At 35.7% G+C, this 13,011-nt stretch overlaps 2 protein-coding genes across 3 annotated transcripts in view; one reads left to right on the top strand and one right to left on the bottom strand.

Moving 5' to 3' along the window:
- LOC127876444 (ubiquitin carboxyl-terminal hydrolase 38-like) overlaps positions 1 to 13,011 on the bottom strand; it is a 553,141-nt gene that overhangs the window by 79,658 nt on the left and 460,472 nt on the right. The window lies entirely within an intron of this gene.
- The window catches only part of LOC127876448 (adhesion G protein-coupled receptor B1-like), a 31,210-nt gene continuing 22,826 nt past the window's right edge, over positions 4,628 to 13,011 (top strand). The window contains exons 1-2 of one of the 2 annotated variants that reach the window (XM_052421743.1): positions 4,628 to 4,758; positions 5,704 to 6,036. In XM_052421743.1, coding sequence (XP_052277703.1) covers positions 4,710 to 4,758; positions 5,704 to 6,036 — 382 coding nt within the window. In that variant the 5' untranslated portion in view covers positions 4,628 to 4,709. Of the gene's footprint in view, positions 4,759 to 5,703; positions 6,037 to 9,031; positions 10,272 to 13,011 lie in introns of those variants that run through there. The other variant, XM_052421744.1, reaches the window with a different exon arrangement.

Here is a 13,011-nt window from a genome sequence, read left to right as displayed (position 1 = left end):
GATATAGAGAAATCGATCAATAAGCGTACATTTCAGTAATCCCTACCTTAACTAATTTTCCTACGTTTAATAAGCGAACTAACGGGCAAAATATAAATTTTACTCGTGATATGCCTACCATATATTTCGAGATATAGAGAGTTCGATCATTTTAAACGCTTTTGCGGGGAAAGTGTCCTCACTGGTAAGGTCATTACTCAAAGTCAAATCAGACCACCTTTTAAACCCCCGTTTGAATGTCTCTGACGTATACATAGGTCTTAATTCTTTGAGTAACTCCGGCTGCAAGGAAACTCCTTCCAAAAAGACGTCAGGCAGCGCGTTTATATCATCTGCATGCCTTTGAAAAAAAATCAGATATTAACACAAAATATTATTAATACAAAGTTCAACATGATTGAGTACACGCATTTAAAAACCAAACAACTACATTCCAATGTACATTTCTACCACGACAGCCGATACCGGTACGTCGTACCGTGCTTACACGCGAGTACCACACCTGGTGTGTAACAATCCACTGTGGCTTTTATTACGGCAAGCGCCATAATCGCTGTACACCTCATTGCATAAACAAACAAAACAGGCATGATATGTAAACATACAAAGGCATGTTCATAAACTGTTCAACATGAATTCACACACTTAAAGAGAGTATGCACGATTTTGTCAAATATTTATGAATTTATATAAAATGTGTAAAAAAACTTATTATACATATATTTCAATATAAATTAAAATAAAAGTTAAAAAGAACATGTGTCGACATTACAACCACGAAAGCCGATACCGGCACGTACCGTGCTTACACGCACGTTCCGACACCTGATGTGTAACAAGCCACTGTGGCTATTTAGGCAAGCGCCATAACCGCTGTACACCTCAATGCAAACTAATTCACAAGTAATCTCCCTCCTTGGAATCTAGGGCTTAAAACGCTAGTTTTAACATTCTTAACTGTTACATGTTATGACACTTTTGGAAATGCAAACTTCACATTACATAAGTGCGATTCCGTTGTACCAGCAGGAGAGAAATTTTGACATGGCAAAAGACCATTTGTCCGTTAAATCGACGGAGCAAAAACATGCACAAACAAACACACAGAAAAATAAATAAAATTGAGTCAGCGCCTTCGAACGCTGACTGACAAAAATGGGTTAGTTGTCGTATTAAAAGTATTGTTTTGTTTTCAGACTAGCCGGCGTTTACAAGAACTGTACTTCTTTAGTTTAATTATTCTTATATATTTGGTTTTACTAATACTACATATGGGGCTATTGCCTTTGAAGTGACAAGTCAAAACACATTAAGAATTTAAACTGGCTTTTGGTCGGGAACAAACCTCAAACACAATCCGTGCACTTCACCCAACATTCATAACAATTACTCTCACACAAAAAATTACAGCTACACTTATAAAAATTTAAAGTCAGACACACGTTTACGCATGTATATGCATTCTGTATGTATCCTTACATCCACTCGATTCAATGAAATTATGGAAAAACCATTGATGCGATGCATACAATTGGCACCAATTAACAGTTTATATTGCGACACAAGTAAAACATTATTAGGCGTGATAATTGCCTCTCCTTAGAAGAACACGTATTGCATCTTCCATTTTACAAGAGTGACGAAATATAATGATATTCGTAATGTATTGACAGAAATGCAAATGTTATAAAAAGCAGTTGAAGTACAGGTGACTGATCGATTGTTTTATTGCAACTAGTTACTACTAATAAACAATACTCTGTTTTTGTCAACAATAGTATATTGGTTTTAGTGGTATATTGTTCAAGCAACAACGTGTCGCCACAATATCCAATGGGTAACTACAGTAAAACTATGCTTCACTTATAAAAGAAAACAAACAGAGTATGTGAACATAGTGTTCTATTGACAAGTTAACATAAAAAGCATCACATTCATGACAAGTTGGAGTAAATATAAACACTCGAGTGTTTAGTCAATAACCTGAGCGTAACCGGATACGAAATAGTATCCTTTCACGACATTAACGTGAATTAAGTTCTCGTAAATAAAGTCAGTAAATAACATGTAAACAAACTTATTCGATTATCAAGACATTTTATCAACTCAGCGAAGTATTGAGATGTAAGTTGGTATTAAAGAATTCTAAATCTTGTGTATGACATAATTCCCCTGTACGTCGACTCGTTCATATTTCAGGCCACTAGAACAGTTTTAGTTTATTAATCTCCGCACAGGCTGCTTAAGGAAAATTAATTGCATTTGAATAATTATTAGGAAGCTTCGGCAGTATCGCTCTTTTTGAGTCCTAGCGCATAAGTTCGGTGTCGGTTTAAGGTTACAATACACTAAATGATCGCTTCATGTAGGGCTGTACTTTCTAAAAAAATATCATAGTTGACAGGAAGGCATGTTTTACACTTTTTACCATTATTCAGGTGTTATCTTGCGGAGATAATGGTAGGGCATGAATAGGTGTTCACTACTGAATCCCTGAAATATGATACACTTGAAGACTATAGTAAACCATTGCACTAGAAAAGGTTACATTCCACTAAGAAACGGCCGACAAAAAAAGTTGCAAAAACAGTCGATTTTGATTTGTGTCAAGTTCTTTCTTGCATTGTACATGACATATCTTTTTTATTGCATAAATCGATTCCGCTTAAAATGGCCTTTAAGAAAAGGTATGGTTATGGGGGTCTCTATGTGCAAAATGTTGAATTTATTTTCGCTCAAAGTTGTCGCTTTTACATTGAATTATATAGGGAAACTATTTGGTGTATTATGACCTAAACGCAAAACCAGGCCTAGTCACAAAGAAGCTGTATTTACAGAAAATCATCATTTTTTTAGTAAGATATGATGCGTTTTGGCAAATTTCACGGAATAAATGCGTTTGTTTCACGAATTTAAGGAGCATCGTGAGATTTTAAGAAAAAAATACGTTTTCAGAGGAAAATAAGAAAAAAATGTACAAAAACTCGTCTTGAGCATCTCAAATCGCAACAATTTGTGCTGAAAGAGCTCATGAACACGTTTTAATAGTTGTTTACTTCTTTTTCTACATAGCTTGTAACAATATTCCAGTATTTTGACCGATTGTAATCATTTAGGGTAATCGTTTTACGCCTGAACGCCCGTTATAAATCAAAGCTCCGAACGCGAAAGCCACATGGCTTATCAGGCGTTATAATAAAATGCATTTTCAAGCATTTCTACGTGAAAGATCGGTCTGAAAATTGGCATGCACATAGAAAATAGGTTTATAAGTATCGAGAAGTGCTTATTTTTCGCGATGTTAACAGTAAACGTTGTCTTATAGGTTACAATACACTAAATGATCGCTTCATGTAGGGCTGTACTCTCTAAAAAAATATCATAGTTGACAGGAAGGCATGTTTTACACTTTTTACCATTATTCAGGTGTTATCTTGCGGAGATAATGATAGGGCATGAATAGGTGTTCACTACTGAATCCCTGAAATATGATACACTTGAAGACTATAGTAAACCATTGCACTAAAAAAGGTTACATTCCACTAAGAAACGGCCGAAAAAAAAAGTTGCAAAAACAGTCGATTTTGATTTGTGTCAAGTTCTTTCTTGCATTGTACATGACATATCTTTTTTATTGCATAAATCGATTCCGCTTAGAATGGCCTTTAAGAAAAGGTATGGTTATGGGGGTCTCTATGTGCAAAATGTTGAATTTATTTTCGCTCAAAGTTGTCGCTTTTACATTGAATTATAAAGGGAAACTATTTGGTGTATTATGACCTAAAAAAGCCTAAATCGCCGGTTTAAATGGTGGCCGGTTTGTCGCCGGTTTAAATGGTGGCCGGTTTATTTTGCTTCCACTAGGTGTGGATTCCAATCGTGTTTTCCTGGACCTACATTACTGTAGCGACTGCAGCCAGTACAATCGAGAACAACCGTTTTTAGAAATTTTGTGTCTGCAAAACTGGGGGAAAAACGAAAACATAACAAGTATTCATATAACTATTATGATTGTTTATGCCTGTAAACAAAATATAGTTTTCACCTAACCTGCACAAGTGCAGAAATAACATTACAAGCCCTGCCTGTAGGCAACAACCACTATTATTATTCCATATAGACAGCAGCTCTCCAGTACGGCGCCAAATAAATGTACATGGTCTTCTTAGAAAAGTTTGACAAATTTAAATTCTCATTTCCGCACTTAAACCGTGAATGTCAGTTATTGGTGTCAATTCACATCCTACCGTATATATAAACACAACTACTGATTTAATGATTCGAATTTATGAATGCATGCCTGCTTGAAATATAACGGTATTTTAGAGACATAAACATATTAAAACGAGAAAGCATATAATTTATGTAATTGTTATTTACATTTCGACATATGTGTCGAAATAAACAACCTTATATAATTAAAATTTCTACAGAAATTAAGTCTAGCTACTTAAGCTACTCTAGCTGCGTTACTTTGATTCACTAAGGGCAAATGTTCGTCTTTTAAAAGCGCATATAAATCAACTTTATAAGACAATCCCCATATAATAAGTTGTTCTTTATGACGGAAATTATTTGAGAATACTTAATATCAAATCAGTAACAGGTAATTTTTTTAGAAAACTACCAGGCGATTATTATTCGGATCAAGGCGGACATTTATTTGCTTTAGTCTTGTTTCGGATTATATTTCACTGTCACAATAAGAAATGGATGCCTTTGTCGCTCTGTTAATTTGTGTTATATGCGTGGCAAAAGGTAAATTGATATATATTATTGTATTTGTTAATTTTAAACATGTACATATATGTTTAATTACGTATCATACAACTTATTTAGTATGAAGATACATTCTTGATAATCACAAAATCGAAATCCATACATGTATACATTAATTTCCTCTCGTAATATAAAAAAAGTAAATATTTTGTAATACCCTATAAATACATTAGAAAAAAGTCATAATCCTGTGCACATCAAAGTAAAATAAGTTTCTTATTTCGATAGTAGAAATTTGTAAAATTGAGTTAGATTCGAAATCGATCGAATGTTTATTCTACATTGTCGTTCATGGTACTACCGGAAAAGGCTTATTACTTTATAATGTATTACTACTCATTTATATTGATATCCCTAATGACCATAAGACATACTTATTCATGTATGTTTCCGTCATAAATGTATTACCAAAATACGCGTTGGCTTGAAAGTGTACATAGCTGGGAAAGTTAACGGCCTTACAAAAGTTTATACGTCCTCAATGCATCAATATTACTTCTTCGGTTTATTAAAAAACAAAGCGATATAACTAGAGAGAAGACATGTCGCCGTGCGATTCCGCCACTAAATGAATAAACAATTATACGAATGAACATGTACATTGTATTGCAGCTTTTATATTAAACAAAAATGGTTGAACCACGTCCCTCCAATTACTGTTGTAAATTGAACACGCTCAATACGTTATGACATAAGTACAAACTCAGACATTATAGTAATGAACTTTCTAGTAAAAAGTGGTTACCAACGCATAGTTATTGTGTCAAATTGTTTAATCTCTTATATTCAAGAAAGGTCCTTCCAATACAGCAATAGATCATTATTCCATACTCTTACGTAATACAGTCTCATTTTTCAACAAATATGCATAGATATTTTATATGTTGATTTATTCAATATTTATTGGTGTTCAATCTTATTCAGCGGCGAATGCTCAACTCCAATTAAACGGCGGCGACGCATTCATCAATACACGGGTGCGATTGGAATGCACCATACCATCAGCCGCGGTCATAGTGACCTGGCATTCGGCAGACAAAAGCAACAATTATGAGACTGTGGCTGTGATTCAGGAATTTTCCAATGGAAGGTGTAGCCAGAGCCCAAACTCAAACCTAACGTGTACTTGCAATTCAACGTTGTTTGCCTGCGAGATCAATGCGGTCGATTTATCCAACGACGGACAGCGATGGAGATGCTCGGCAAGCATTAATAGTACGACAATGTACAGCAACACACATATCATTAGTGTTCTAAGTAAGTTACTGTATAACTGTTTCTATTGTATTACCCAATGGAAGTGATTAAATCAAACATGGTTTTTGAAAAAGCTTAAAACTGAAAGAAAAGAACTTACGTGGACGGTTGTTATAGCTTATACAAAAGCGGCGTTTTTATTATAATCACTCCATTCAATTTACGTTAGCATGCGTGTACGATTTCAATATGCATTTGAATGATTGTTATGTGTAAATGCTTTCCAGTAAAGTGTAACCATATTATGTTATCGCTTTTACAAACTCCACTTGTGCGACATGAATAACTTTAGTACTGTAAACACAAACGATTTACAAAATAATAGCTGTAAATCTGGTTTACTTAATGCGCGATCTCGGAACAAAAGTTTAACGTATAACGTAAGCATCGGTGAAATTTGTTCCGCTCATAACTGCGTTCAATTCCGTCGTTTTATTTGCAAGGTCCGAACTTTTTTCTCCTTCACCGAAGAAAACGGCTTCTGTTATTGTGCAAACATGAACTGACCCTACTTAGGTTTCTCGATTTTATTGTTAATCACCGATACACGGACACTATACAAAGATTCTAACGCTAATTATATATAGGCCTGTTTATATAATACTTAAAGAGGTGACGAGATCATTAAAACAAACACAATATTTAAGCAGAATAACGACAAACCCCATTACATTTAGGTACTGTTTCTTAATAACGTGATATCGAAAGCACTCTGACAGGTATTAATAAATAACCCGCTCATGATTTCGGCTTCGTAAAAACAGTTGTTATCGCGTGTCACGTACCCGGCGCGTTATTAAACCCTAATAGCAAATTTCATGGAAACCCGGCGTATGCATATTTTATTAATTTGTTTGCTATTTAAGCAATCGCATTTAATGATACCACGGAAGGTAAGTTATCTGTTATTTTCCTGGTTGTACTTTAACTGTGGGATAGTTATACTACCCTACGAAGTAACGAGGGGTACAGTGGAATTAGCATATAGACGTCTGTCCGACAGCTATTTGTTTGTCTGGTTGTCGGTCTGTACGCCTTTTCGTCGGTCTGTTCTGTCCGTAGAAAAAGACTTTTCTCTTCACTTTTCATTATGCAACATTCAAACATGCGTGCCATTAATCTTATGATATGAAGTTATTCATGTGTTATTTGTATCATCCTACGTTAAAATTACAAAAATATTCCTCCTTTTCTGCTAAGCCCTTCTATGTCTGCATTGTTATAAATACTAACGATAGGCAAAATAACTGCTCGGAAATCACAAGGTTGTTATATTTGGTATGTAACTGTGCTTATTAGTCATCTGCAAAGTTTTTTGTTACATTATGTCGATGTATTAAACAGTGGCCACGCTCGGGGAGTTACAATATACTCATATAACACAAACATCTTTTCATCTGATATCACCAGGCTTAGGTGATTAATAGTTGATTGTGGCTCTCTCTATATATATTTTAATCATACCGATAGGGTCAAAACTGGCCTCATCTAGGGGGTCAAATGATTTCATAAACTTATCTATCAACATATATTTTTCTCGGTAACCACAGGCTACTTTTGAGTGTGAAGCACCGCATAACGGGTCCACGAAAAAGTCTGTTTCAACCATGCCTCTGTAGAACACTTGCTAAGACATGCGGTGTTAGTTGGTATTCTTAGTCAGCATTGTGCTACAACGACATGCGGTGTTAGTTGGTATTATGAGTCAGCATTGTGCTACAACGACATGCGGTGTTAGTTGGTATTCTAAGCCAGCATTGTGCTGCAACGAACGACATGCAATGTTGGTTGGTATACTAAGCCAGTTATGTGCTACAACGACATGCGGTATACGGTGGTATTCTAAGCCAGTAATGTGCTACAACGACATGGGGTGTAAGTTGGTATTCTAAGCCAGTAATGTGCTGCAACGGCATGCGGTGTTAGTTGGTATACTAAGCCAGTAATGTGCTACAACGACATGCGGTGTTAGGTGGTATTCTAAGCCAGTGTTGTGCTACAACGACATGCGGTGTTAGTTGGTATTCTAAGCCATCATTGTGCTAAACTGCATGCTGTTTTAAGTGGTATTCTAAGCCATTATTGTGCTACAACGACATGCGTTGTTAGTTGGTATTCTAAGCCAGTAATGTGCTACAACGACATACAGTGTTACTTGGTATTCTAAGTCAGCATTGTGCTACAACGACATGCGTTGATAGTTGGTATTCTAAGTCAGCATTGTGCTACAACGACATGCGGTGTTAGTTGGTATTCTAAGTAAGCAAATTAATGTGTTTCAACGACATGCGGTGTAAAGTGGTATTCTGAGTCAGAATTGTGCTACAACGACATGCGGTGTTAGTTGGTATTCTAAGTCAGCATTGTGCTACAACGACATGCGGTGTTAGTTGGTATAATAAGTCAGCATTGTGCTACAACGACATGCGGGTTTAGTTGGTATTCTAATCCAGCATTGTGATACAACGACATGCAGTGTTAGTTGGTATTCTAAGCTATAAATGTCCTACATCAACATGAGGTGTGAGTTGGTATTCTTAGCCAGTAATGTACTGCAAAGACATGTGGTGTTAGGTGGTTTTCTACGCTAGTGATGTGCTACAATGACATGCGGTGTTAGGTGGTATTTTAAGTAAACATTGTGCTATAATGACATGCGGTGTTAGTTGGTATTGTAAGCCAGTAGTGTGCTGCAACGATATGCGGTGTTATTTGGTATTCTAAGCCAGTGATGTGCTGCAACAATATGCGGTGTACGGCGGTATTCTAAGTCAGTATTTTGCTACAACGACATGTGGTGTTAGTTGGTATTCTAAGCCAGTAATGTGCTACAACGACAAGCGGTGTTAGGTGGTATTCTAAGCCAGCATTGTGCTACAACGACATGCGGTGTTAGGTGGTATTTTAAGCCAGTATTCTGCTACAACGACATGTGGTGTTAGGTGGTATTCTAAGCCAGTATTCTGCTACAACGACATGCGGTGTTAGGTGGTATTCTAAGCCATTGATGTGGTGCATCGACATGCGGTGTTAGGTGGTATTCTAAGTAAGCATTGTGCTACAACGACATGCGGTGTTGGGTGGTTTTCTAAGTCAGTATTGTGCTACAACGACATTAGGTGCTAAGTGGTTTTCGAAGTCAGTATTGTGCTGCAACGACATTCATGTTAGTTGTTATTCTAAGTCAGCATTGTGCTACAAAGACATGCGGTGTTAGTTGGTATTCTAAGTCAGCATTGTGCTACAACGACATGCGGTGTTAGGTGGTATTCTAAGTCAGTATTGTGCTACAACGACATTAGGTGCTAGGTGGTTTTCTAAGTCAGTATTGTGCTACAACGACATTCGGTGTGAGTTGGTATTCTAAGTCAGCATTGTGCTACAACGACATGCGGTGTTAGTTGGTATTCTAAGTCAGCATTGTGCTACAATGACATGCGGTGTTAGTTGGTATTATAAGCAAGTATTCTGCTACAACAACATGCGGTGTAAGTTGGTATTCTAAGCCAGTATTCTGCTACAACAATATGCAGTGTAAGTTGGTATTCTAAGCCAGTATTCTGCTTCAACGACATGCGTTGTTAGGTGGTATTCTAAGCCAGCATTGTTCTACAATCACGATCTCAGGATTGGTCTTGTATATGTCGAACTTGCAGATGAGTCGTAAGCGTCGTATGGGTGAATATTAAAGTAACACTTCTCGAGAATGTTCTTAATAACATTGATTGCCATAAACGTTCCCGCGTAAAATAGGAAATGTTCATCCACAATTACGTTTCAAAAATTCCACTTTCTTTTCTTTCCACTTTCTTCCATTATATTCCTATTTACTTCGTTAGGGTAGTATAACTATCCTACAGTTAACGTACAACCAGAAAAATAACAGATAATCTACCTTCCATGGTGTCATTAATACACAATACTTTGGAGTTCTTATACATGAAGGGCTTTACAAAAATTAATGAAAAGACTCGTATTGTTCCCAGCTTTGAATGTTCCTTCGAACTTCACGTGTATCACTTCTAAGAGTCGGCCTGGGGCGAGTATTGACTGGTTTGAAAACGGACACAACATCACGAATAACGCCAACTATGTCTACAGCTCTGATGTCACATCTAGTATTTTGACATTTACGCCGAACGCGGAAAACACAAGGAATTTAACATGTATTGCTAATTACCTGTACAAAACTACCCATATAGAGTTGAGAAATACTTCTATACTTACCATACAGTGTAAGTACTATCGTTTTTATTTGATTGTGTTTGTAGATTGCTTAGCTGTATGGGCAGCGCGTTTGCAAAACACCACACGAGTTTATTTTTAATTTTGCTTCCATGCAGTATTTGAGTTGATAATTAATTTAACCCACTTTACAAAATGTGATTCTTAGAACGTTATTCCGTATAAATAAATGTGTTTATTTTATGCTTTCCGGTGGTTTATAGAGAAATATCAGTGAAATAAAACTGGTATTTCACTGTTTTAAACAGTGAAAAATAGCAGTGAAAAATATCGATATTTTTCACTGTTTTATTGTGAAATGACGTCATTTTTTTAACGAAATGACGTCATAAATCCAGCGAAATTATACATTAAAACTCTTTTACAATGTTAATAAACTGTTAAAAAAAGCATAAAATATTATTTTTTTGTTGGATTCGTTGGAATATCGATTTTAATTCACTCGTGATTATAAAAAATACATGCGCCACTCGTGAAAATATTATTTTATATGATCACTCGTGAAATAAAATCGATATTCCATCGAATCCAACAAATATCTTCTATTTACCTATTAGATTAAGTGCTGAAGAAATGTAAAATGTCGTTGTGCTATGTTTCGCAATACAGTTCAGATTTTAATCAAAATCGTTAACACTTGTGTCTAAGATTTATAAAAAAAAGAGTTTAAATGTACATATTTATGTACACTATCCGTGTTTGTATGATTCACGTGTGTGTTTTTTGGATATATACATTATTGCTTAAGTATACGAACATAAGAAGGTTATATTATTGTATAGAACACACGGTTTTTGCCTTTTGTACATTTAGTTAAAACCAGACGGACTAGGATTTTCTCTAAATGTGCATATACATTGTTAACAAAAGTGAATGGTCATTACACTTGTAATGAGCATCGGCTTTGTCAAAGGAGAATTGAGTATAACTTCTTTCAAACAATATATGTAGATGCAGAGCGGTTGATTAATAATATAAAATGTATAATATTCAAAACTTAAACTAACAATTGCATATTAAATTGCTGATATTGTGGAGCTGATAAAATGTAAATCACAATTGCATTGCCAGAATAATACATTTGTAGTGAATAAATTATATTTTACAATGCTGAAATAGGACTCGGTGGAATAATGTTTACTTTACGTGGTTTATCATGATCTGATGATAACAAGTTTTACTATAATGTGTTGATTTAATTTTACAAGTAGCACAAATATCCACAATTTTATTTACAATGAACCCGCGTTTATCCGTAATTCGATAGTCCGGAAAACTCGCGATCCGGACGAAAGTCCCGGGGAAAGTATTTAGTATGCAGTATTTTCCCTCGTTAAGTCCAGAATCTCGCGTTCACACGAGATACACGCAGTCCTCATGGTGTGTACATGTACGACAATTCGGTTACGCGTGTTTTGTATTTATATTGTTAAACGACATTTGATTAAGTAGAATCAGGTATACATTTATAAATTATATACTACAGGTAACGTACAACTTAACAAATATACACAACACGAAGAAAAACCCTGCACATTTATGCAACCTGTTTCTTTCTGAATAAAACATAAATGTCATACTTATCAGATCGAAGGTCAAGAACGTCACTTGTTGCTGCGGCTGTGCGTTTGTATTTGTTGTTCCGTCAAGGGATACAAACGTATTGTTAGCCAGACAGGAAAGTTTCCCCTTTACAAAACTACTGTTAAATAGCAACATAAGCTCAGACCCCTTACTGTCACCCCAAGGGAAGACCCAGTGGTAAGACGGTGGGGGATATCCGCTAGCTTCACATTTGAAATCGACCGATGTTCCTTCTAATACGGTAACGTTATCAGAAACGGCGCTGTTGTTTACTTTGATTAAGGGTTTCGATACGGAGTTTTGAAAGAAAGCAAAATTATCACTTCAGCGGCAGAATTTGTTAAACGTTTCCGGATAAACGCGGGTTCACTGTATACAATTCCAAGACTGTTGTTTATCTTACCATTGACTGATTGCTGATTACCATTTGCTGATTGAGCTGAATAAAAACTCATCCATATAATTTGTATATCAATTTTTGGCAAATACAATACGGGTGTTTTAACCAGTATTGAGTAATTTCGCAACATAGTTAATAATCATATAACAAATTGTTTAGTCCATGCTTACCGATTCTAAATCGAATTAAAATGTTAAGCATTTGAATTGAACGAATATACGTACAGTCAACCCGCGTTTATCCGGAAATGTTCGTTCCGGCAGAAATTTCCGGATTAACGAATCTTCCGGATTATCGAACCGTTTTGACATGAGCTTAATACTTACCTTATGATATACACCTTATGTTTATGTACATTTACATATTTATTTCGCATCAATAATGATATTTTCTTGTTACGCAGACATGTATTTAGTTTATTTAGTTTAACAAATCAAAAGTTGTTTAACAATATAAATACAAAACACGCGTAACCGAATTGTCGTACATGTACACGCCATGAGGACTACGTATATCTCGTGTTATACTGCCGTGGGTGGCACGCGAGCTGTAAGCTGGTAAAGTCACAGAGTTACCAACCAATGGTGTTGAAGGCAAATGAAAATAAAACATAAAACTGCGATACTGTTTTAATATCTTTATTTATAACCCGTCTCAGAATGTTGAAATGATTAAAATAGCGACACTTTATTAAACATCATAGCGACAAGTTTTTAACGGATTACTTAAATAATCCTAGCACAACT

Source organism: Dreissena polymorpha, chromosome 4, assembly GCF_020536995.1.
Source record: "Dreissena polymorpha isolate Duluth1 chromosome 4, UMN_Dpol_1.0, whole genome shotgun sequence".
Lineage (NCBI taxonomy): Eukaryota > Metazoa > Mollusca > Bivalvia > Myida > Dreissenidae > Dreissena > Dreissena polymorpha.
This window is presented reverse-complemented; position numbering and strand designations above follow the sequence as displayed.